Source organism: Hemitrygon akajei, chromosome 22 (genome assembly GCF_048418815.1).
Source record: "Hemitrygon akajei chromosome 22, sHemAka1.3, whole genome shotgun sequence".
In the NCBI taxonomy this organism is placed as follows: domain Eukaryota; kingdom Metazoa; phylum Chordata; class Chondrichthyes; order Myliobatiformes; family Dasyatidae; genus Hemitrygon; species Hemitrygon akajei.
Genome location: NC_133145.1, coordinates 18930416 through 18957366, shown reverse-complemented (window position 1 = coordinate 18957366; position 26951 = coordinate 18930416). Strand labels below are relative to the sequence as shown.

The 26951-nt window shown below is 38.6% G+C and overlaps 1 protein-coding gene across 4 annotated transcripts in view; it reads right to left on the bottom strand.

Moving 5' to 3' along the window:
- LOC140714544 (uncharacterized) overlaps positions 1 to 26951 on the bottom strand; it is a 153601-nt gene that overhangs the window by 101817 nt on the left and 24833 nt on the right. For 3 of the 4 annotated variants that reach the window (XM_073025819.1, XM_073025821.1, XM_073025820.1), the window contains exons 2-5: positions 17442 to 17562; positions 16348 to 16434; positions 15021 to 15151; positions 2428 to 2480 (exon numbers count right to left, since the gene is read on the bottom strand). In XM_073025819.1, the coding sequence (XP_072881920.1) occupies positions 2428 to 2480; positions 15021 to 15151; positions 16348 to 16434; positions 17442 to 17562 (392 nt within the window). The remainder of the gene's footprint in view (positions 1 to 2427; positions 2481 to 15020; positions 15152 to 16347; positions 16435 to 17441; positions 17563 to 26951) is intronic. The other variant, XM_073025822.1, reaches the window with a different exon arrangement.

Below are 26951 nucleotides of genomic sequence, written 5' to 3'. Positions count from 1 at the left end.
ATGTCAATCCTTGGTGTGAAAACTACATCAATGAAAACAATACTGCTTTTTTTCTGTGCTAAGCCAATCCAATCCAAATCGCTATTTTTCCTCTGGAGTAAAATATACTGTACATTTCACAAGATTCCACTGTTGCTTCTTTTAAGAGCCATCATCTTTGTGAAAATGTTCCAATATTTTTCTTAAAAATTATTTGCTGAATTCAGCACAAATCACATTTGGATTTTGAACAAAAACATGAACTAGGAACTGGCTCCATAAACAAAACTGGTCATGCACCTGATCAAATTAATCACCATCCAGTTTTCACTAACTTTATCGTTGAAATAGGTATTAAATTTATCTAACGTACTGATGACTGTATCATAATGACAAAAAGTTGAATTTAAAATCAGGTTACTCATGTGAGGTGGACCAGACATGAACTAAAATGTATGTATTAATCAAACGGGAGCAAATTACTTCTGCAGGTGAGGCTTCAGCAACGCCCTGTAAATATGCGATAATACCTCCCTTTCTAAAAGAATTCCAACCATTTGTAATGAAGCCAAAATACTGTTTGCTTTTTTAGACTTGCTGGCTAGCTTTTTGTGATTTGTGTACCTACATTCCTCTGTACTTCACTCACTTGCAATCTTTGTCCATTTAGATAGTAATCTGCTTTTTGATTTCTTTTACCATAGTTCATTATGCCAGCTTGCTCAATATATTAATGTCCCTTTATAGACTCATGGTATTGTTATCACAACATACTCTTCCACTTACTTTTATAGCAAATTTTGAACCCTTACATCTTATTCCTTCTTCCAGGTTATTAACATAAATAATGAACAATTGCTGGTCATGGTCTGATCCGTAATTACAAACAAGAGAAAATCTGCATATACTGGAAATCTAAGGAACACACACAAAATGCTGGAGGAACTCACCAGGCCAGACAGCATCTATGGAAAAGAGTACAGTCAATGTTTTGGGCTGACATCCTTCAGCAGGGCATTGCCTTCCAGTCTGAAATTCCTCTAAGAGGACCTACGTGCCTCAATGCCACAGAAAGTTATGTTGGCTGGAGTCAGGCCTTTATGCTTTGGGCTCTTGGTAGGATCACCCATGCCAAACAGGTCAAAGGGTAGAGGACAGTCTGACTTTTGCTATGTGCAAATTGGCAGTTAGTACAGAAGTCTTTAGCGAGTCAGTGATTCACTGCTTCTTTACAGATTCTTTTTCAACATTGGCAGGAGAAATCAGTGAATGGATGAGAAGTTCAGGTACATACTTACTGTACTCACTGTCCAAAATCTTGGAACTACTTTTTGATGCATAAACTGTGAATTCCATAAATCTAATTCTAATTATAAATCTAATTTCAGATTAGCAATCTCTCCTGCCCTGAAATTACAAATTTATATATGCATGGATTGACCTGCACTTAATTATTTCAAAATCTTGTGATTCCTCAATAAAGGAAATTGTTTGATTCTTTTATATATTTTAGCTTAGCCTTGATGTAGCATTTATTTCAATTTTCATTTTGCATTTTCTAAAATCATTAAAACCTAATTTTTGTGCTCATGTGAATTTATTAGTATGACTCGTTGCAGAGCTACTTGATAATATTTTTATTTGTGGGCATCTTAGATCACACAGATGTTAATTGCAAATGATATTGGGAAGGCTGAAATCGACACTACAGGAAGCACTAGATTTTCATCTGAAATTTAATTGAGGCTGGTGTTTAGTCACTAAGCACAAACCTTAATTTGGTGTAAGGACTATATTTGTGGAATCTCAACCTAAGATGCAATTCTTTCATGAGCAATGTATATGTGTATATTTGTTAAACCTGTAACTAAGAAATACACTCAGTGGCAACTTTATTCAGTACACCTATACATTTGCTTGTTAATACAAGTATCTAGTCAACCAATCATGTGACAGCAACTCAATGCATTAAAGCAAGAGGTTCAGTTGTTCTTCAAACCAAACATCAGAATGGGGAAAAATGTGATTTAAGTAACTTTGACTGTGAAATGATTGTTGGTGCCAGATGGGGTTGCTTGAGTATCTCAGACACCGCTGATCTCCTGAGATATTCACAACATTTTCTGCAATTTACAGAGAATAGTGCGAGAAATAAAAAGCATCTAGTGAGCAGCAGTTCAATCCGCAGAGATTGCCAGACTGATTCAAGCTGACAGAAAGGCAACAGTAACCCAAATAACCACATGTTACAACAGTGGTGTGCAGAAGAGCATCTTTGAATGCACAACATGTCGAATCTTTAAGTGGATGGGCTCGCAGCAGAAGACCACACTGGTTTCCACTCCTGTACCTCATAAAGTGGTCATTGAGTGTATAATTTAAACATTGTACCAGTCCACCTCCTTTTCACCTTATTTCCTGACCCTGAAAATATGTAGCTTTACTTACTTAGACTGGTAATGTGATTGTACTGCAATTGAAGAACACGGAGCTCTCGCAGCCTATGAATAAAAATAGGAGGGAATTAAAAAGTTTGTAATCAAATTTTCATCTCCTTACATGCTGTGTAAATAAAATTATTTAAATCCCACAAAGTTATTTAAAACTGGAATAAATCATAGCAATGGGACATGTTATTTTCCTTTTCCACTGTTTCCCTTCTCTGAATTCCAATTTGTTGACCTCAATTTTCATTGTGTTATTTGTCAAGAATTCAAGACTGGATTGCCTCATTGTCTGTTCTTTCCTTTTACAGTTTAGAAGCTTTCAAAACACAAATTAAACATATTGTGATATTTTCTCTGCTTGTTTTTCCCAATATATTGAATGCTGGGAAAACAAATTGCCCCTCCCTCGATACCCTGAGATTATCTTTTTTAATTTCAATATTTTTATTGATTTCTTACATAAAATAATACAAAGTACATTAGGATATATAATATATATTGATTACAATATATTGGAATCACAAATATAGTCTCATTACCCCATATCCATATAAATAAAATTTAAACATAATACTGAAAAAAGGTAATTTTAGTATACAAAAAAATTTAAACCCACTACCAGAAAAAAAAAACTGCCGTTTGGTTAAAAAAAAGGAAAAAATCCTTATCATATAGTAAAACATATTATTAGCCAATATCTGTGCTTAATAGCAAATCAAAGATTTTGAAAATAATTCAAAAAAGGTCCCCACAATGTTAAAAAATCTTGTCTAGGTTCAGAAATTGAACAGCGAATTTTCTCTAAATTTAAACATGACATAACATCATTTAACCAATGAGTGTGAGTAGGTGGAGTGGCATCCTTCCACCTAAGCAACAATGCCCTCCTGGCTATAAGAGAAATAAAAGACAAAATGTGCAAATCATGTGTCTCCAAAATAATATCATTTCCTCCAACAATACCAAAGAAGGCAGTCAAAGGATTAGGTCTAAAATTTACTTTAAAAAGCACCAAAAAAGTTTGGAATACATCCTTCCAATATTTTTCAAGACTCAGACAAGTGCAAAACATATGAATTAGTGAAGCTTCTCCATTGTTACATCTATCACAATAGGGAGATATTAAATAAAGGTTCACATGAATTAACATATCACAGATTTTTGTTTTTATTGCATTTTGGAAAATATCCCAACTTTTCTGGAAATGGGGTTTGTATTTTAATGCTAGGAGTATTGTAAGAAAGGCGGATGAGCTTAGAGCATGGATTGATACCTGAAAATATGATGTTGTAGCTATTAGTAAAACATGGTTGCAGGACAGGTGTGATTGGCAACTAAATATTGCTGGATTTCGTTGCCTCAGGTGTGATAGAATCGGAGGGGCAAGGTGGGGGGTGTTGCATTGCTTGTCCGAGAAAATATCACAACGGTGCTTTGGCAGGATAGATTAGAGGGCTTGTCTAGGGAAACTATTTGGGCGAAATTGAGGAATGGGAAAGGTGTAATAACACTTACAGGGGTGTATTATAGACCACCTAAAGGGGCGCGAGAATTGGAGGAGCAAATTTGTAGGGAGATCGCAGATATTTGTAGTAAGCACAAGGTTGTGATTGTGGGAGATTTTAATTTTCCACACATAGACTGGGAAGCCCATTCTGTAAAAGGGCTGGATGGTTTGGAGTTCATAAAATGTGTGCAGGATAGTTTTTTGCAGCAATACATAGAGGTACCAACTAGAGAAGGAGCAGTGTTGGATCTCCTGTTAGGGAATGAGATAGGTCAGGTGACGGAGGTATGTGTTGGGGAGCACTTCAGGTCCAGTGATCACAATGCCATTAGTTTCAGTATAATTATGGAGAAGGACTGGACCCAGGGTTGAGATTTTTGATTGCAGAAAGTCTAACCTTGAGGAGATGCGAAAGGATTTAGAAGGAGTGGATTGGGACAATTTGTTTTATGGGAAGGATGTAATAGAGAAATGGAGGTCATTCAAAGGTGAAATTTTGAGGGTACAGAATCTTTATGTTCCTGTTAGGTTGAAAGGAAAGATTAAAAGTTTGAGAGAGCCATGGTTTTCAAGGGATATTGGAAACTTAGTTCGGAAAAACAGGGAGATCTACAATAAATATAGGCAGCATGGAGTAAATGAGGTGCTTGAGGAATATAAAGAATGTAAAAGGAATCTTAAGAAAGAAATTAGAAAAGCTAAAAGAAGATATGAGGTTGCTTTGGCAAGTAAGGTGAAAATAAATCCAAAGGGTTTCTACAGTTATATTATTAGCAAAAGGATAGTGAGGGATAAAATTGGTCCCTTAGAGAATCAGAGTGGACAGCTATGTGCACAGCCAAAAGAGATGGGGGAGATTTTGAACAATTTATTTTCTTCGGTATTCACTAAGGAGAAAAATATTGAATTGTGTAAGGTAAGGGAAACAAGTAGGAAACTATGGAAACTATGATGATTAAGGAAGAGGAAGTACTGGCACTTTTAAAGATTATAAAAGTGGATAAATCTCCGGGTCCTGGCAGGATATTCCCTAGGACCTTGAGGGAAGTTAGTGTAGAAATAGCAGGGGCTCTGACAGAAATATTTCAAATGTCATTAGAGACGGGGATGGCGCCAGAGGATTGGCATATTGCTTATGTGGTTCCGTTGTTTAAAAAGGGTTCTGAGAGTAAAACTAGCAATTATCGGCCTGTAAGTTTGACGTCAGTGGTGGGTAAATTAATGGAAAGTATTCTTAGAGATGGTATATATGATTATCTGGATAGACAGGGTCTGATTAGGAACAGTCAACATGGATTTGTGCGTGGAAGGCCATGTTTGACAAATCTTACTGAATTTTTTGAAGAGGTTACTAGGAAAGTTGACGAGGATAAAGCAGTGGATGTTGTCTATATGGACTTCAGTAACGCCTTTGACAGGGTTCTGCATGGAAAGTTAGTTAGGAAGGTTCAATTGTTAGGTATTAATATTGAAGTAGTAAAATGGATTCAACAATGGCTGGATGGGAGATGCCAGAGAGTAGCGGTGGATAACTGTTCGTCAGGTTGGAGGCCGGTGACTAGTATTGTGCCTCAGGGATCTGTACTGCGTCCAATGTTGTTTGTCATATACATTAATGATCTGGATGATGGGGTGGTAAATTGGATTAGTAAGTATGCAGATGATACTAAGATAGGTGTCATTGTGGATAATGAAGTAGGTTTTCAAAGCTTGCAGAGAGATTTAGGCCAGTTAGAAGAGTGGGCTGAGCAATGGCAGATGGAGTTTAATGCTGATAAGTGTGAGGTGCTACATTTTGGAAGGACTAATCAAAATAGGATATACATGGTAAATGGTAGGGCATTGTGTTACGAACCCTGTAACTGGGTGACTTACCAGCAAAGATAGAGACATCCGTTGAAGTCTGATGATACTATTTTTAACAGTATTTATTAGTAAAAATATACAAAAATAATATCAATGCAAATATACAGATAATATACGTCATCAATACTAAATCTAAAAGTGCGGGTATAATAATAATCAATAAGAAATAAGCTCTATCGTTGTCTAGGGGATAATGTATTGTCCGGTAGAAATATAAAGTTCACTGCAGTTCCACAAGCTGTCATCTTTTGGTTGTTGCTGTGTTGCACTTTGTTAGAGAGAGAGAGAGAGAGAGAGAGAGAGAGAATGGGAACATTTACCGCTACGGGTTTTTCCAACCTTCCTTTATGATTTTGATCCGTCAGGTGTCTCGTTGTCGTGGCCGTTCAATTGTGACCTCTCCTTTAGCTAAACCGTTCTTCCGTGGTGAGCTCGCCACCCAGGCAAGGGAGGACACACATGAGCCCACCACCGGCTTTCGCTATAAAACACTGTCACGGGATTTCTAGCGTTTCTCCTGGTGCGTCTAAAGGGGTGTTCCCCCAGACCCCTCTTTTATCCTTACTCACAGGGTCTCAGATGTCAATCAGGTTGGGCTGATGCAATCCCTCAACCAGACCACTCTGGTTGTCCCCTGAGGGGTTTCAATGAATAGTACAGTACTCAATACACAATTCCTTCTCCAAGAGACAATAGCAGTAGTCAGTGGTTCCATTCCGCTGATGTCAGGACACATTCCACCTGGTTGTGTATTCTGCGTCTCTCTCTCTCATGATGTGTATCTCTCTCATTTCCTGGGTCTCAGACCCGAAATAATAGCGATCTTGCGAGTCTCAAAAAGGAGGGGGTGACTTTTGTACCCTTCGGCCCCTCAGAGTTGCTTCACCTTCGTAACAATTGAGGAATGCAGTAGAACAGAGTGATCTATGAATAATGGTGCATAGTTCCCTGAAGGTGGAATCTCATGTGAATAGGGTGGTGAAGAAAGTTTTTGGTATGCTGGCCTTTATAAATCAGAGCATTGAGTATAGGAGTTGGGATGTAATGTTAAAATTGTACAAGGCAAATTTGCCAAAATTGGAGTATTGTGTACAGTTCTGGTCACCGAATTATAGGAAAGATGTCAACAAAATAGAGAGAGTACAGAGGAGATTTACTAGAATGTTACCTGGGTTTCAGCACCTAAGTTACAGAGAAAGGTTGAACAAGTTAGGTCTTTATTCTTTGGAGTGTAGAAGGTTGAGGGGGGGAACTTGATAGAGGTATTTAAAATTATGAGAGGGATAGACAGAGTTGACGTGGATCAGCTTTTTCCATTGAGAGTAGGGGAGATTCAAACAAGAGGACATGAGTTGAGAGTTAAGGGGCAAAAGTTCAGGGGTAACATGAGGGGGAGCTTCTTTACTCAGGGAGTGGTAGCTGTGTGGAACGAGCTTCCAGTAGAAGTGATAGAAGTAGGTTTAATTTTGTCATTTAAAAAAAATTTGGATGGGTATATGGACAGGAAAGGAATGGAGGGTTATGGGCTAAGTGCAGGTAGGTGGGACTAGGTGAGAGTAAGCGTTTGGCACGGACTAGAAAGGCCGAGATGGCCTGTTTCTGTGCTGTAATTGTTTTATGGTTATATGTCCAATTACAAACAGTTGTGTACACAATAAATGTTTCTAGTTTAATAAATAATTTTATCAATCTTTGCGATCTTGTGTGGATGCTTCCAGCACTTTTTTAAAAAATATTTGAGCTTTGAGATAATTTTACCATCCAGAGATACTCTCAGGGGTCTGTACTAACAAGGAATCTAATGGAGAATCATTGCTATTGCAATGTACCTCTCTCTCTACAAATCCTTTCAAGCAGGCTCGAAGGGCCGAATGGTCTACTTCTGCACCTATTGTCTATTGTCTATTTCAAAATTCAATAGAGTGAAAGAAACATCTCCTGAATATTCTCTCTATAAACTTTTAATGAAACTGATAAAAAGTGCAAGATACAAACTTACAATAGATCAATTCATGTGATGCAAATATTGTAAAAGGCAAAAAAATAGAAAATATGAAGTATTGGTTCATTTATGGAAGTACTAACATGGATATATCCTGCACTGGGTGGGTCCTTATCAGAACATCTATAAACTCAAAGTAAATTATCAAAGTACATATGTCACCATATACTACATTGAGATTCATTTTCTTGTGGACATTCATAATAAATATAAAATAAAACAAAGAATCAATGAAAGACTACACACAAGACAGACCTAAAACCAATATGCAAAAGACAACAAATTGTGCATATACAAAAGTTAAAGAACATAACAAAGTAGTAAATACTACTGGGAGAAGTAAGTGAGTGGTAATGGAGGATTGCTTTTCTGAGTGGAGGCCTGTGACTAGTGCTGTGCCACAGGGATCAGTGCTGGGTCTATTGTTATTTGTCATCTATATCAATGATCTGGATGATAATGTGGTAAATTGGATCAGCAAATTTGCTGATGATACAAAGATTGGAGGTGTAGTGGACAATGAGGAAGGTTTTCAAAGCTTGCAGAGGATCTGGACCAGTTGGAGGAATGGGCTGAAAAATGGCAGATGGAGTTTAATACAGACAAGTGTGAGGTAGTGCACTTTGGAAGGAAAAACCAAGGTAGAACATATAAGGTAGATGGTAGGGCATTGAGGAGTGCAGTAGAACAGAGGGATCTGGGAATACAGATACAAAATTCCCTGAAAGTGGCATCACAGGTAGATAAGGTAGTAAAGAGAGCTTTTGCTACATTGGCCTTTATAAATCAAATTATTGAGTATAAGAGTTGGAATGTTATGGTGAGGTTGTATAAGATATTGGTGAGACCGAATTTGGAGTATTGTGTGCAGTTTTGGTCACCTAATTACAGGAAGGATATCAATAAGGTTGAAAGAGTGCAGAGAAGGTTTACAAGGATGTTGCCGGGACTTGAGAAACTGAGTTACAGAGTTGAATAGGTTAGGACTTTATTCCCTGGAGTGTAGAAGAATGAGGGGAGATCTGATAGAGATGTATAAAATTATGATGGGTATAGATAGAGTAAATGCAAGCAGGCTGTATCCACTGAGGCTAGGGGAGAAAAATACCAGAGGACATGGGTTAACGGTGAAGGGGGAAAAGTTTAAAGGGAACTTTAGGGGGGGCTTCTTCATGCAGAGAGTGGTGGGAGTGTAGAATGAGCTGCCGGATGAAGTGGTAAATGCGGGCTCACTTTTAACATTTAAGGAAAACTTGGACAGGTACATGGATGAGAGGTGTATGGAGGAATATGGGCCAGGTGCAAGTCAGTGGGACTAGGCAGTAAAATGGTTTGGCACAGCCAAGACGGGCCAAAAGGCCTGTTTCTGTGTTGTAAAGTTCTATGGTTCTACTGAGAACTCCTTGAAAGTGAGTCTATAGGTTGTGAAATTATTTCAGTGTTGGAGTGACCAAAGCTATCCACTTTGGTGCTGGAGCCTGATGGTCGATGGGTAATGACTGTTACTGAACCTGGTGGTATGGGATCTAAGGCTCCTGTACTTCTTTCCTCGTGGCAGCAGTAGCTTGGATGGTACGGGTCCTTGATGATGAATGCTGCTTTCCTGCGACTGTGCTCCTTGTTTACGTACTGAATGATGGGGAGGGCATTACCTGTGATGGACTTGGCTGTATCTACTACTTTTTGTAGGCATTTCCGTTCAAGGGCATTGGTGATTTCATGCCGGGCCATAATGCAACCAGTCAGTATACTCTCCAACATGCATCTATAGAAGTCTGTCAAAACTTTAGAAGACATGCCCAATCTTGACGAATTTCTAAGAAAGTAGAGGCATTGCCATGCTTTCTCTGTAATGGCACTTACATGCTGGACCCTGGGGAGATCCTCTGAAATGATTACATCACAGAGTTTTAAGTTACTGTCCCTTTCCACCCCTAATCCCTTGATGAAGACTGGCTCATGCACCTCCTGTTTTCTCCTCCTGTATTCAATAATCAGCTCTTTGCATTTGCTGACAATAAGTGAGAGGTTTTTCTGGTGACACCTGTCAGCCAGATTTTCAATCTCCAATCTTTCTGATATATTAGCTTGGCCCAAGATCTGCTGTGTACTTCAAATGAAGAATATTCTGATTAAATTATCATTAAGGTGGAGACACAGAAGTGGGAAGAAAACAGTACCAATGTTACAAAGATTTCTGCCCCCTCCCCTTCAATCCTAAATTTATTACACAGTGGATTTCGGTTAATTGGGACACAGCAGGACTCATATATTTTGGCCCAATTAAGTAGCTGCCCCAATTAGCCAATGTTTCATGGAAATGTTTAAAAGGTATAAAAAAGGCAAACTACTGTTTAACTGAGTAAAAAATTATGTATTTAAATGAAATACAGAATAAATTAGAAAACTACCAAAATAGCTATAATACTATAAAACTGTGAACTACTTCCTAAAAGTTATCAACAGAGGAATTCATTCAGTGTATGCTGACATGTTTTTTTGATCGTCTGTAAATTTAAGGGTGGAGCTTAGGAGGACGATAGCACCTAACAGCAATTCCTTTGCTTGCATCTTTGGAAACAGTGTAGTCATGCGCAATGCGCTACTAAAGAAACACACGGAGACAGAGACAGCTGAACTCAGAATGCCTTTACTGATTCAAAATCGCGCACTTAAATCTCCCCTCCTATGGGCCCCTGCGACCCGCAGGGCAGACATGATGTCAGACTGTCCCCGGAAGGTCCGCCCCAAGCGGGTAGTTCCAAACGCGCAACCGTGTGTCTGCCCACAGCTCCCGATGGCAGTTTGAGTCTCGCGTGTGCGGGCCGCCACAACAGCTCTATTTCTATCTTTAATATCTCTATTTTTCCCTTTCAGGGTTCTTTTGAAGACCCCTGACCTGGAGTTACATGCTGACTTCGGTTCTTTGCAGGAATGGGACCTGCTCTCGGGGTCTCACGATTGGCCGCTATTACATATACCAAGGACGCAGCCTAAAAGACTAGCACAACTTCAGGGTTCCAGGATTTTGTGGCTCTGCAGGTGGGCAAACTCGAGGTCAGTGCCTCTCCAGGAAACTGGTGTATCGTGGGAGTACATGGAAGATCAAAAGCAGCAAGCTGGCTGCTGGCTGTGTGCCCAGAGACCCGATTTCTTTGGGCACAGAGCTCGGAAAAAGCGACACACAGACTTTTAACATCATGAATCAGCTGGTTATTTGTTATGTCTCCCTTCTCGCTGTGAAACGGGACACCGCTTTTTCCCTTATTAGAGAGCCTGTATTATGTCAAATTACCAGGTGAATGAGTAGCCTTTGGGATACTGCAAGTCTGTGACTTTATTGATGGTTGCTGCACGCTTGAGTGCTTGGTGGAGGGTGCAGATGCTTTTTTTGCTGGTGGGGGTGAGGAGGATCTTCGCTTTGCTGTTGCTTATGCATGGGTGGGAAGACCTGGGGGGAATTTGGGGATCTAACATTTAACTGTCATTCATTCTTTGGGCACTACTGTTTTCATGGATGGTTGGGAAGAAAAAGAGTTTCAGGATGTATACATTTCTCTGACATTATTTGTACCTTTGAAACCTTTGAAATGAACAAAATCAGTGCAAACACCTAGTACAGATAATGGACTGCCTTCAAACAATGCTTACAATTATTGCATCCTCCAAAACTTCATTTTAATTGTAACATTCAAGTTGATTGTTGATACCTTCAAATTCTTCATAGTTGAAGTTGTGAAATGGTTTCATTTTCACTCCCGGCTGCATCTGGCATCTCCAAGCCTGAATGCTTGAAACCGGCACAAGCAAACAAGTTCTGAATTGTCTTACTGTTCATTACTTGTCAACTATCAGTGAAAAAATTACTGTTTTTTGAACACAAACATGCAAGTGAAACTATTTAAAAACTGTTTGCTCTAAGCACAGTGTAGTGTCTAATAGTCAGATGATATGCAAGTGACTGACACTAGTTAGAAAATGTTTGGCAACAGTCTCCTGTCCCAATTAAATGGCATAGTGTTTCCAAATAAACAAAGGAAATCCTGGCTATTTTCTTGATTTGTTTTTGTTCTTTAAGAGTTAACATAAGAACATAAGAAATAGAAACAGGAGTAGGCCATCTGGCCCGTTGAGCCTGCTCCGCCATCCAATAAGATAATGGCTAATTTGACCACTGATTCTTCTCCACCTACCTGCCTTTTCCCCTTAACCCTTAATTCTTCTACAATGCAAAAACCTATTCAACCTTGTCTTAAATACATTTACTGAGGTAGCCTCCACTGCTTCATTGGGCAGAAAATTTCACAGATCCACCACTCTTTGGGAAAAGCAGTTCCTCCTCATCTCTGTCCTAAGTTTACTTCCCCCAAATCTTGAGGCTATGACCTCTAGTTCTAGTCTCACCCACCAGTGGAAACAAATTTCCTGCTTCTATCTTAATAATGAGATCCCTTTCATAATTTTATATGTTTCTATAAGATCTCCACTCATCCCAAAATAAGTGGTTGCCCTGATTAGCAGATGGCCCAATTAAGCAGAATCCACTGCACATAATTTTGCCCAGAAGTTGTCAGTATTTCTTGGACGACCACAGGCAGAACCCTGTTTGCAAAATTGGCTCTATCAAGTCACTGCTTGCCATTTCCCTGAATTCCCAAACATTCAAAATACACCTTCCCACATAGAGTCACAGAATTAGAGAGTACATCACAGAAACAGGCCCTTCAGCCCATGCCAAAACCATTCAGATTACCTACTCCCATTGACCTGCATCAGGACCAAAGCCCTCCGTACCCCTACCATCCATGTACCTATCCAAACTTAAACATTGACATCAAGCTCACATGCACCACTTGTGCTAGCAGATCATTCCACATTCTCACAGCCCTCTGAGTGAAGACGTTTCTCCTCATGTTCCCCTTAAACTTTTCACTTTTCACCCTTAACCGATGATTTCTGGTTGTTGTCCCACCCAGCCTCAGTGGAGAAATCACTGGTTGTAGTCCTACCCAGCTTCAATGGGAAAAACCTGCATGCACTAACCCTATCTATACCCTCATAATCTTGTACACCTCTATCAAATCTCCTCTCAATCTTCTAGGTTCTAAGGAATACAGCACTAACCTATTCAATCTTTCCTTATAACTCGGGTCCTCCAGATCCAGCAACATCCTTGTAAATTTTCTCTGTATTCTTTCAACCTTGTTTACATCTTTCCTGTAGGTAGGTGACCAAAACTGCACACAGTATTCCAAATTAGGCTCACCAACGTCTTATACAACTTCAACATAACATTCCATCTCCTGCACTCAACACATTGATTTACAACCCTATCTACTTGTGAAGCCACTTTAACCTAATCGTGGACCAGTATTATCAGTTCCCTTTGTTCTACCACACTCCTCAGAGCTCTGCTGTTCACTGTGTACCCTGGTTAGTCCTACCAAAGTGCAAAACCTCACACTTGTTTGCATTAAGTTCCATCTGCCAATTTGCAGCCCATTTTCCAATTGATACAAGTCCCTCTGCAAGCCATGATAGCATTCTTTGCTGTCCACTACATGCCTAACCTTGGTATCATCCGCAAACTTGTCAATCCAGTTGACCACATTGTCATCCAGATCATTGATATAGATGACATACAACAAAGGACCCAGCACCGACCCCTGTAGCACACCCCTAGTTACGGGCTTCCAGTCAGAAAGGCAACCATCTACTATCACTCTCTGACTTCTCCCACAAAGCCACTGTCTAATCTAATTTACTACCTCACCCTGAATGCTGAATGACTGAACCTTTTTGACCAACCTCCCATGCAGGACCTGGTCAAATGCCTTGATAAAGTCCATGCAGACAATATCCATTGCCTAGACTTCATCAACTTTCCTGTTAACTCAAAAACTCTATGAGATTGGTTAGACATGACCTACCATGCACGAAGCCATGCTGACTATCCTTATACTTACATGTCTATCCAAATATTTATATCAAGTCAAGTCAAGTCAACTTCTATTGTCATTTCGACCATAACTGCTGGTACAGTACATAGTAAAAATGAGACAACATTTTTCAGGACCATGGTGTTACATGACGCAGTACAAAAAAAAGACTGAATTACGTAATAAAAAAAAACACAGAGAAAGCTACACTAGACTACAGACCTACATTGGACTGCATAAAGTGCACAAAAACAGTGCAGGCATTACAATAAATAATAAACAGGACAGTAGGGCAAGGTGTCAGAGTCCAGGCTTTGGGTATTGAGGAATCTGATAGCTCGGGGGAAAAAACTGTTACATAGTCTGGTTGTGAGAGCCAGAATGCTTCGGAGCCTTTTCCCAGACAGCAGGAGGGAGAAGAGATTGTATGAGGGGTGCATGGGGTCCTTCATAATGCTGTTTCCTTTGCGGATGCAATGTGAAGTGTAAATGTCCATGATATCTGGTCCCTTAGAATACCTACCAAAAAATTTCCCACTACTGATGTCAGACTCACAGGCCATATTGGAGAAGACATAAAGACAATTTTAAAAATCAAGATAAAGAGTTTCTGCCCCATTTCTCATATAACTTCACAATTTTCCTTTAATGCCCAGTACTTTAAGACTAGCTAGTAGAGAAAACCTTGGGAAGAATTATCAGGATCTACTGCTGGAGCATTCACATGGCATCATGAGCGTAATATGATTTTCAAAGCCAAATAAGTAATTTCTTCAGCAAAGTAAATAGCAGCCTTCTTTATCCAAGGTTGATAAATCTCCACTCCTCCACTAAAGTTGAACCATAGTGAATCTCTGGCTACTTGATGCAAACTCTCCACGTCCTAAAGCTAAAATTGCAAAAGTCCAGAGATTTAGCCAGAGATAGCAATACATTTCCAGTATGATCAAATGACCTGCCATCTAGGCTTTACAATAGAATATAATCAAAATATGTGAAACTTTCCAATGAATACGTTCCCAATATTTCTGTTTATCAGTTCCTACATCAGGATCATTTTATTGGAATGCCAATTGTCTTGGGTCTTGTTGTCAATAACTATATAAATCAAATGCATCCTAAATTGAACATAGACATAATTAAAATGCAGTTAAGCTGCCTTTAAATATTTGAAGACACAACATAGCAGGTCAAATGTTTCAGCTGAAAAATCCAACTCAGACTATTAAAAGTTCAAAAAAATTATAAAAACATACATCTTGCAACAAGTTGACACCTACCTGTCTAAATTGTTGATCTGTCTGAGGTTATTACCATATAGTTTAAGTTCTGTTATTTCATATTTATTATCCAAATTCTCAATTTCTTCTATGGAATTGCAGGAAAGGTCCAAAATCTTTGTTCCCTTCAACTGCAATAAAATAAACAGCAGGATTTCAGAATACATGGCATAGTTAAATTTTTTCACCAGAGCATGTTTTGAGAAAACAGAATTGAATTTTTTCCAACATTGGTAGATTAAAAGCTTATTCACATTAACCTCCATCCAGTCTACATTAACTTAAATAAACAGGAATTTCAGAATATTATATGTTGCAGAACAAAGGCATCAAAAGCTTCAAATGTTTATAGCCGCTTGATACAGAATGCTGGTAAAAAAATAATTAACTAACATGCAGAGGAGAGGAAAACATGAAGATGTCATTTCTTATTAAATAAAGGTTACTGTGGCACTGCTTTCTCTAGGAACATTCTTTCAATGTTGCTAAAGATAGTAAAATATGCTTTGTCAAAAAACACCAAGGCATGTTCTCTATATAAGGAATTGACAAAACACATCCTGCTACTGTAGAACAATGCTCAATTATGCTGTGCCAAAAAGTCTTCTCTATTTCACTACCAACGAAAGATCACCAACCTGAAACACTAATTTTCTCATTCCACATGTGCTGTCTGATCTGCTGAATTTTTCATCAAAATTTTACTTTTCCATAAATAGATACAGTAATATTAGCACCCCCATTCTCATCCCTTGGTTTAATATTATTGTCCATTTTTTCTTAATAATTAGGAAAAGGAAGTCATTAATCTTACAACACTAAGTTCATCACATTTTAGCAGGTTCAGTTAATTCCTTTTTATTAATCATGAGTATCCAAAATATTCCAAAAGGAGAGACAACAAGTTACCTAAAGAACTTTAAGAAAAATTATATTCCCTTGTTTCCAATGCCAGTCTTATCAGATTTGAATGAGGCATCTTTTTGAATAAACTTCTTTTCTTAATCTGCTATCATTTGTTTTACTTCTCATCCCACCCTCTAACAAGATTTATTCAGAATTGTTTAATACACAAGGATATATTTGTTTAATTTGTGTAATTGTTTAATGCACATTCAACTTATAAATGATGAGGTATTTTGAAAGACTATATTTTTGCCACCACTAAGTCCAGTAAAGTGAATTGTTTACATGGACCTTAGAAAAGGCTTAGGCAATGAAATTTGAAAAATCTTATAAAATTGGTGCAAAAATCTGTAACCATTTTCTAAAGTTCACACTTAGTTCATAAGCAGTCATGGTTAATAAATGCATAGTTAATGCTTACAATTTCAAACTTTTCTATCTTCTTAATTCCTTTTCCATGTAGATCTAATGTATTGTTCCCACATCCACACGTTTGTTTTATCGTAAACTTTAGAAAACAAATTCAGGACTGGTTAATTGAATATCATTCTTTTCACTTGAAAGAACATCTAGGTAGAGAAAATGAAACACTAATCTTTCATTTTGGGTTTAGAATTGACTAACGGTTTTCCCAGCATACATCTAAAAGCACTGTGGGTGAAATGGGATTGGGGAATTATAGCATTTGTGTATCTGAAACTATGCAAGCATCCTAATTGGCAACCTCACCCAGAAGCAGATGTTCTCTGCATTGCTGATAAGAAGAGCCTGGAGGGATAACAGCTGTTAGAATACATTAGTTAGAAGCAAAGAATTGGACAACCATATAGCCAGAATTTTCTGTTGACCATAATTGGCTTTGAAAAGAAAGCCAAAAGCAGCCATCTGTCAAAGAATGTGCCCATAAGATATTCAAACATGTTATGGTGCATATAGTAGAATAAGATATGAAGTTAGTTATGTAGAGGCTTGATTAACAAATGAGAAGCATGAGTTCAAATTCCACCAGGGTAACTGTGGAATTTAAGTTCAGTTAATAATATGAAATTTGAAAAAAAAACAGCGAGTGCTAATAATGATGACTTTACCAGATATCCCAGTTTTTCAGGTTTATTAATGCCCCTCAGTAAAATAAATTTGCCAATTTTACCTTGTCGAAACAGGAGAAAGCGTAAAATTGGAATGTCACTTTGCATTAAACTATTTACTGAATCCAGTCAAAACCTTGGGGGCAGGGGAGGGAGGGGTAAGTGATCGGAGACTGTAATGCAGTAACCTGACACAGACATATCAGATTCCTTCATCACAGTTTCTGGGTAGGTTCGGTCCCATCAGCAAGGCAGATCTACCAGAGGTGGAGTCACTCTCGTATAAAGGCTGGGGGAAATAATCCATGCACTTTGAGTATTGTGTGGTGCATTTATGTGTGGGACCACTCCAGGTAGATGCAGATACTGTTACCGGCACAAAATCAATAATAGTGTTTGAAAGTTGCTATATTAGCCTTCCACTAACCTGGCCTTTTGGAGTCTCCTTATTGGTTACCATAGCTTCTTTTACAGAAGCAGGTTTTGTTCCAGGACGGGTTGATCTTGAAGCCTGAGTGCTGTGTATTCTTTTCATATTGGTCTGGTTTCTTGGGAATACATAAAAGATGCATCAAAATTAACTTTAAAACTAATTACAAATAGAAATTGACAGACAATATAATTGACCATGAATTCTATTTTTTGACCTTCACATTTACCACCTTTACTTGCTCTTGAAGAGTAAAGACATAGCCAATTACTGTGAAACTATACTTCAGGCCTGACTATCTTCTTTTGCAAACAGGACCAAAATGGCAAATCAATGTATTTCCAATAGACATTTTCATCAATGCAGAAAGAAGTCTTGAATTTGCAAGGAGCTCCTTGTGGCAGTCATTCCTAATGCACATTAAAGTTGGACTCCCTGTGGAGACCAGTGACAGCACATCAGCTTCATGCAGTTATCCGATGCTACACTTAGATATTTTCCCACTATGCACATCTGAATGGGTGCACATTCAGCAACACCTCTCATTTTGATTGAGAGGACATGGTACAAGTTAAAGAATTAAATTTCAGGTATTTTACATTATTTCTCTATTAATTGAGATAAGTTACATACAAACGTATATTTAATTGTCCTAGGTGCTCTTTAGTGTTTAACTTATTTTTAATAATTTCTAAATGATTCAGAATTCAGCCTTCCACCTGGAAATGTCACCCACAACAATTTTACTAAATATTGCCATATTATTGTTCCATCAAATACCTTTGCTGTGTTCACCATAGAAGGTGGGATTTGCTGGTGGCCATCCATTATAATTCTATTCGATTCCCATTCTGACACATGTCAGTCCATAATCTCCTCTACAATCACAGCAAGGCTTCCCTCTGGTTGGATTAGCAACAGCTCATATTTCAACCGAGTAGCCTCCAAACTGATGGCACAAACATCAATTTCTCTAACTTCCAGTGATTACTCCCTCTTCTCTCTTTTTGTCACTCCCCATTCTGGCTCTTCTCTTATCCCTCCTCTTCTCCTCACCTGCTTATCACTTGCTTCTGGTGCCCCTACTCCTTCACTTTCTCCTACGGTCCACCATCCTCTCCTATTAGATTCCTTCCTCTTCAGCCCCTTGCCTCTTCCACCTATCATCTCACAGCTTCTCACTTCATCCTCCCCACCCACTTACCTTTTCTTCACCTATTCTCACCTATCATCTGCAGTTTTATTCTATCCCCTCCCTCCACCTATTTATTCTGACTTCTTCCTCCTTCCCTTCCAGTCCCGATGAAGGCTCACAGCCCGAAACATTGACTGCTTATATCCCCTCCATAAAAGTTGCTTAATCTGCTGAGTTCCTCCAGTATTTTGTCTGTGTTGCTCCCATATTACCCACATTCATCCCAGCCCAATGTGAAGGTGCAACATGAAGAACCAATGTTAGAGAGGCCTCCACACTGCACCACCTGAGGCCTTATAGAAGGCAAAGAGGGGCTAGAGATTTGGTATCTGTTAAACAGCCACTTATTTCAAATATTTTAAAGCCTATGGCATCCAAAAAGTATTTTTATAAAAAGTAAAGTGAAAGCATTAATTTAAGTTACATTTTTTATTAAAACACACAATCAAAACATTAAACTAACTTAAAATAATTTTACCTACCCCTTTATTTGTAATTTAAAACCCTAGAATTCTCTTTAAAATCACAGTTTTTCAGATCCTACATCAGGTAAGACCTGCTGCAAATTTAAGTCACAATTTCCTGGTACAGGTATAATAACAGGGAACCAGAACTAGACTTGATTGGTCAACTGCAAATGGCATCCAGGGACAAACTGTAATGACTGATACAGCACCTTTCAGAACCATTAGCCACAGACAGCAAGAATTATCCCAACAACTTTTAATAATTTAAGTTTTAATTTTTTTTCTTACCTTGCAAATAATGCTGAAAATTATAAGCATTCATAGTATTTTGTTAGTTTTTACAGAGATCTAGCTTGGAGGTGTGGAGTAGCCAGCTGTGAAAGCTGCATAAAGCTTTGTAGGTCAGAAAAGTCTTAAAGACCTTGATCACTGCAAACATTGAGAGTCAGAGAGAAAATAAATTGCTCTTGATAATTATAAATTTGGAACGTGGCAAAGTACAATTTTAAAGCTGCACTTCAAACCACTGCTATTTGAAGTTAAGGCAACTTCAGCAGGCTGGATAGAACTATCACTCCTTATATTGCTCAAAATTATCATGGTATTTATGTAGTGAACACAAAGCTGCTCTTCATCAAATACTTGTGGATGCCTTACAACCAAGCAATCAGATTCTGAAAATCTTCTTGTACCATGGTCAAGTAAAAGCTTGCTGCAAGCACAGAGCAGGTCAAACAGCATCTGTGAAAAGGGCAACACAACATTTCATGTCTGGGATCATTCACCAAAAATGAGAAACAACTGGGAAAGACAGAAAACAAGCTTGATAAAGTCACTAAATAATTATTATCAATGAATCACCTGTAGTACCAGCGGAAATAACACACTGGACCACTGTTACACTAAGTTCAAGAGTGTCTACCATGCAATTCCACTCCCAGATTTTGGTAAGTCTGACCACCTGGCTGTACTTCTACTCCCTGAGTATGAGGAGACTGAAGACTGCAGCACCAGTAGTGAGAACCAAATAGGTATGGACCTGGGAGTGCTTACAGGACTGCTTTGAATCAGTGGATTGGACTGTGATCAGGGAGTCAACTTCAAGCCTGGATGAATATGCCACAGTTGTCACCAACTTCATTAAAACCTATGTGGATAAGTGTCTGCCTATGAAAAACTTACTGTACATTCCCAAACAAAAAGCTGTGGATGAACAAGGAGGTTCATAGTCTATTGAGGGTTAGATCTGTGGCATTTAAGTCTGGTGATCCAAGTCTGTGTAAGAAAACCAGATATGAATTATACAGGGCTATTTCAAGAGCTAAGAAACAATTCTGGGAGCGGTTGGAGGCAACATTGGATGCACGTCAACTCTGTCAGGGTTTGCAGGCCATTACTTCCTACAAAGCAAAATCCAACACCATGAGTGGCAACGTTGCTTCACTACCAGATGAGCTCAATGCCTTTTATGCTCATTTAGAAAGGGAGAATAAAACCACAGCTATGAGGATCCCTGCAGCATCCAGTGACCTTGTAATCTGTCTTGGAGTCTGATGTCAGGCTGTCCTTCAAGAAGGTGAACCCTTGCAAGGTGGCTGGGCCTGATGGAGTACCTGATAAGGCTCTGAAAACCTGTGCCAACCAACTGGCAGGAGAATTCAAATAAATTTTCAATCTCTCACTGCTACAGTCAGAAGTTTCCACCAGTTTCAAAAGGGCAACAATTATAGCAATGCCCAAGAAGAGTAGCGTGAGCTGCATCAACAGCTATCGTCCAGTTGCACTCACATTTACAGTTATGAAATAATTTGAGAGGTTGGTCATGGCTAGAATCAACACCTGTCTCAGCAAGGACCTGGACCTATTGCAATTTGTCTATCGCCACAACAGGCCTACAGCAGACACGATCTCAGTTGCTCTCCAAGCAGCCTTGGATCAACTGGACAATGCAAATACCTATGTTAGGATGTTGTTTATTGACTATAGCTCAGCGCTTAACACCAACATTCCAACTGACCTGATTAAAAAGCTACAGACCCTAGACAACTGTACCTCCCTCTGCAATCGGATCCTCAATTTCCTAACCAGAAGACCATAAGTATATAAGATGATGAGAGGCATTGATCGTGTGGATAGTCAGAGGCTTTTTCCCAGGCTGAAATGGTTGCCACAAGAGGACACAGGTTTAAGGTGCTGGGGAGTAGGTACAGAGATGTCAGGGGTAAGTTTTTACTCAGAGAGTGGTGAGTGCGTGGAATGGGCTGCCGGCAACAGTGGTGGAGGCGGATACAATAGGGTCTTTTAAGAGACTTTTGGATAGGTACATGGAGCTTAGAAAAATAGAGGGCTATATGTAAGCCTAGTAATTTCTAAGGTAGGGACATGTTTGTACGGTAAGGGCTTGTATTGTGCTGTAGGTTCTCTATGTTTCTATAATTTGTGCAGATTGGAAATAACATCTCTACCTCACTGACAATTAACATTGGCACTCCACAGGGATGTGTACTTAGCCCACTTCTCTGCTCTCTCTATACCCATGATTGCATGGCTAGACATAGCTCAAACTGCATCTATAAATTTGCTGATAATGCAGCCATTGTTGGCAGAATTTGTTAGTGACGAAAGGGCATACAGGAGTGAGATATACCAGTTAGTTGAGTGGTGTTGCAGCAACAACCTTACATTCAACGTCAACAAAACCAAAGAGCTGATTGTGGACTTCAGGATGGGCAAGATGAGGGAACACAAACCAATCCTCATGGGAGATCAGAAGTGCAGAGAGTGAGCAATTTCAAATTCCTAGGTGCCAGTATCTCTGAGAACCTAACCTGGATGCAACATATTGATGCAGCTATAAAGAAGGCAGTGGCTATATTTCATGAGGAATTTGAGGAGATTTAGTTTATCAACTAAAACACTCAAATCTTCTACAAATGCACCATGGAGAACATTCTGACTGACTGTATCACCATCTGGTATGGGGGAGGGGTGGGGGGTGTTATTGCCCAATATCAAAATAAGTTGCAGAAACTTGTGAAATTAGTCATCTCCATCATGGGTTCTAGCCTCTGTAGTATCCAAGACACCTTCAAGGAGTAATACCTTAGGAAGGTGTGGCGTCCAATATTACGGACCCCACCACCCAGGACATGCCCTCTTCACACTGTTACCATCAGGAAGGAGTACAGAAGCCTGAAGGCGCACACTTAGCGATTCTGGAACAGCTTCTTCCCCTCTGCCATCTGATTGCTAAATGAACCCATGAACACTACCTCACTACTTTCTTTGTAATTTTGCACTACTTGTTTTAACTTAACTATTTAACAGACAAATGTATACTTAATGTAACTCATTTTTAATCTATTTTTATTTATCATGTATTTCATTGTACTGCTGCCGTAAAGTTAACAAATTTCACAACATATGCCAGTGATATTAATTCTGATTGATTCTGAAAACAAGGAAGTTGGGGACAGCAATGGGTAGAACAAAGGGACTATCTCCAATAGGGTGAGACTACTCCACAAGGTAGTTAGAATTGCAACCCAATTCTAATGTAAATGAGCAGAAATTCTTTGCAAGTACTTTGAGATGGCGGTGATTGTGTAATCCATCCCACTCTCAGCTATGCCCAGTTATGACTTTGGGAAAATTGCATTGTTCACAATATTAAGCTTCTACTGCATATATTTTATCCGAGGGTATCAGTGTTGAGTACCATTCCACTCACTGACTCTGTTTTAGAATCCAGCCAGATCAGGAGACAGTAAAATCAGAAAGATGGGAATAGCAGCACAAGAGAAGAGTGCACAAAGTACTCTGCATCAGAGAGCAGGTGTTGGACTTTTTGACCTATCAGTTGAAGACCCACAATGCCATCTTCTAGGGCTGAATCATACCAAGTAAAACTTCCTCCAGCGCGGGTGTGAAAGAGAGCAAAGCAGACCTAGCACCTCTCCACCACCTTCAGGCCATCATGCTGCTCATTCCCCAGTTCTCAATAAAGAATGATGGCTGAGGAACAAACAACAACCAGTTCTCAACTGCAACCACACTAACATCATGAGCAGGAATAAAATGTTTTATTAAAAAGTGTTTACCTAATTTAAGATGTTACCCTACCCCATCTCCCTGAGAAATTAATGACTATGGACATTTACAAATTGCACTGTGAATTTTAAAAAATGCCTTTTTGCAATTTGTTCTGTTTTATCAACAATCCAGCACTATTTTAAGTTCATCCTGCAATTTAATGTAGAACATAGTTATACAAAGTAAATATTTTGATAACTGGCCTATCTGGTGTGTGTGTGTGTCTGCAAACTAACAGTGTTAACAAAGTTATCTCACATCTGTGTGCCAATTTGACTCTTTATAACAAAGTCAAAAAACAAATTGAAACAAAATTTTAAAACATGGAAATTCTAAGATATGAAAGTCTGGTGATTTGAGATCATCATTCATGATACTGATGATCTATCCACAATTATTTAGCTTGCTGAATTTAAATAACCCATCTTCCTTGATAAGAAGTGAGAATAGGCTGTTAGGCCCTCTGAACTGCTCCACTATTCAAGAGATTATGACTGATCTTTTGGAACAACTGCACGTTATTGCAATCCAAAAAACTATCAATTTCTGCCTTAAATGTACTGCATAACTAAATCTTCACAGCCATCTGCATTAGAGAATTCCAAAGATTTATAATTCATTGGGGAGAGAAAAGGTCTTCTCATCTTAGTCTGGATTGGCTGACCCCACATTCCAAACAGCCTGGCCAAAAGAAACAACAACTCTGCATCTGCTTTGTGATGCAATTCTCAATCAACTAAACTCAGAGAATAGGTCTATATTACACAACCTGCCCCCATAGATCAAAGCTTAGTTTTTGTTGCATTCCCTCTAACACATAATCCAGATTATTAGACCAATTGGACAACACAAACATCTACATCAGAATGCGGTTCATTGACTATAGCTCAGCATTTAATACCATCATTCCCACAATTCTGATTGAGAAGTTGCAGAACCTGGACCTCAGTACCTCCCTCTGCAATTGGATCATCAGCTTCCTAACTAGAAGACCACAATCAGTGCAGATTGGTGATAACATATACCCCTTGTGCACCTCGGAGGTATGTGCTTAGCCCACTGCTCTACTCTCTATATACACATGACTGTGTGGCTAGGCATAGCTCAAATATAAATTTGCTGACGATACAACCATTGTTGTGGAATCTCAGGTGGTGACAAGAGGGCATACAGGAGTGAGATATGCCAACTAGTGGAGTAGTGCCGCAGCAACAACTTGGCACTCAACGTCAATAAGACGAAAGAACTGATTGTGGACCTCAGGAAGGGTAAGACACAGGAATACATACCAATCCTCATAGAGGGATCAGAAGTGGAGAGAGTGAGCATCTTCAAGTTCCTGGGTGTCAAGATCTCTGAGGATCTAATCTGGTCCAACATATTGATGTAGTTATAAAGAAGGCAAGACAGCGGCTATACTTTATTAGGAGTTTGAGGAGGTTTGGCATGTCAACAAATACACTCAAAAACTTCTATAGTTGTACCGTGGAGAGCATTCTGACAGGCTGCATCACTGTCTGGTATGGAGGGGCTACTGCACAGGACTGAAAGAAGCTGCAGAAGGTTGTAAATCTAGTCAGCTCCATCTTGGGCACTAGCCTACAAAGTACCCAGGACGTCTTTAGGGAGTGGTGTTTCAGAAAGGCAGTGTCCATTACTAAGGACCTCCAACACCCAGGGCATGCCCTTTTCTCACTGTTACCATCAGGTAGGAGATACAGAAGCCTGAAGGCACGCACTCAGCGATTCGGGAACAGCTTCTTCCCCTCCGCCATCTGATTCCTTTCATTTTCATTTTAAAATCTTTTTATATTAATTATTATTGAAGATCAACAAAAAAGATACATTAAATCAATATGCCATTATGTACAATGAAGAATTAAATTAGCAAATAACTGATTAACAAAGCTAAGCAATATATCAATAAGAAGAAAAAATAGCGTTAAGAATTTTTTTTGAAAGAAAAAAAGGAAAAAAAAACCCTACTAACTGAAAAAAAAGAGGAAAAAAAACCCCATTGGGAACACAACCCCGGAGCTATACATCATGCAAGCTTCCATAAAATAAAAACATCAATCCACCAACTCAAACCCATTTAAAGAAAAATCGGAAGGAAACCATATTAATTAACTCAAATCAGATGATAGTTGCGGGCAAATGAACCCCACCTTTTCTCAAAATCAAATTGAGGATCAAAAGTTCGACTTCTGATTTTCTACAAACTAAGACATAACATCACCTGAGAAAACCACTGTATCAAAGTAGGAGCAGAAGCATCTTTCCATTTCAACAAAATAGCCCTTCTGGCCAATAATGTAACAAATGCAATTACATGTTGGTCTGATGGAGAAATACCATGAATATATTGAGGGATTATACCAAATAAAACTGTAAATTTATTAGGTTTTAAATTAATTTTTAAAACTATAAAAATTGTAGAGAAAATAGACTTCCAAAAATGTTTCAATACAGAACACAACCAAAACATATGTGTCAATGTGGCTGTCTCAGTTTTACATCTATCATACTGACTACCAACATTAGGAAACATTTTAGACAGTCTTTCCTTTGTCAAATAGTAACAATGTACAATTTTAAATTGAATTAAAGAGTGACTGGCGCAGATCGAAGAAGAGTTAACCAACTTCAAAATCCGCAACCAATCTTCTCTCCCAATCTTGATTAATCTTAAGTGAAGGGTAATTATGCTGTTGTAACAACAAATTATAAATTTTCCCAATAAAACCCTTCACTGAAGGATTCATTTTAAAAATAATATCTAACAGGTCAGAATCCTGTATATATGGAAAATTACTTAAATATTCTTGTAAGAAGTGTCTGACCTGAAGATATTGCAGGAAATGTGAATATGAGAGAGAGTATTTAGTTACTAATTTCTCAAAAGACATCAATTGGCCATCTCGGAACAGATCCATGAAATAAACTCCTTTATTCCTCCAAAGAAGAAAGGTAGGATCACTTAATGAAGGTTTAAATAAATAGTTTTGATAAATTAAACTAAAAAGTTTAAATTTTTTGAGATTAAAAAAATTACGAAACTGATTCCTAAATGGACTTTGAATCTTTGGACACTACCTCACTTTTTTTCTAATATACAGTATTTCTGTTTTTGCATTTTTTAAAAATCTATTCCATATATGTAATTGATTTACTTGTTTATTATTATTATTTTATTAATTATTTTTTCTCTCTGCTATATTATGTATTACATTGAACTGCTGCTGCTAAGTTAACAAATCTCATGTCACATGCTGGTGATAATAAACCTGACTGATTACGATTCTTACACAATATTCCACATGCAGTTTCACCATTGCACATTGCAACTGCAGTAACTAATTATATCCTTTACTCTTATACTCAAATCCTTCTGGAATAAAGACCAATAAGCTATTTGCTTTCCTAAATGCTTGGTGTAGCTGCATGTTAAACATGATGTACAATATCTTTCAATCCCTCTCTATTTAAAAGTACTCTACTTTTGGATTTCTTTCTGCTGAAGTATATGACCTTTTTTTTTTCCACATTATAATTCCTTATGCCAATTATCTAAACTTGTCAATCTCCAACTCAAGCCACTTTGCATCCTCCTCTCTATCAGACAATTTTGTATTAGCAGCAAACTTGGATACAATACCCTCAAAGCCATGATGCAAATTTCTCAAATACATTGTGAAAGGGAGATGATCAACTCAGATCCCTGCAGCACCCCACCAGTTCCTATTGACAACC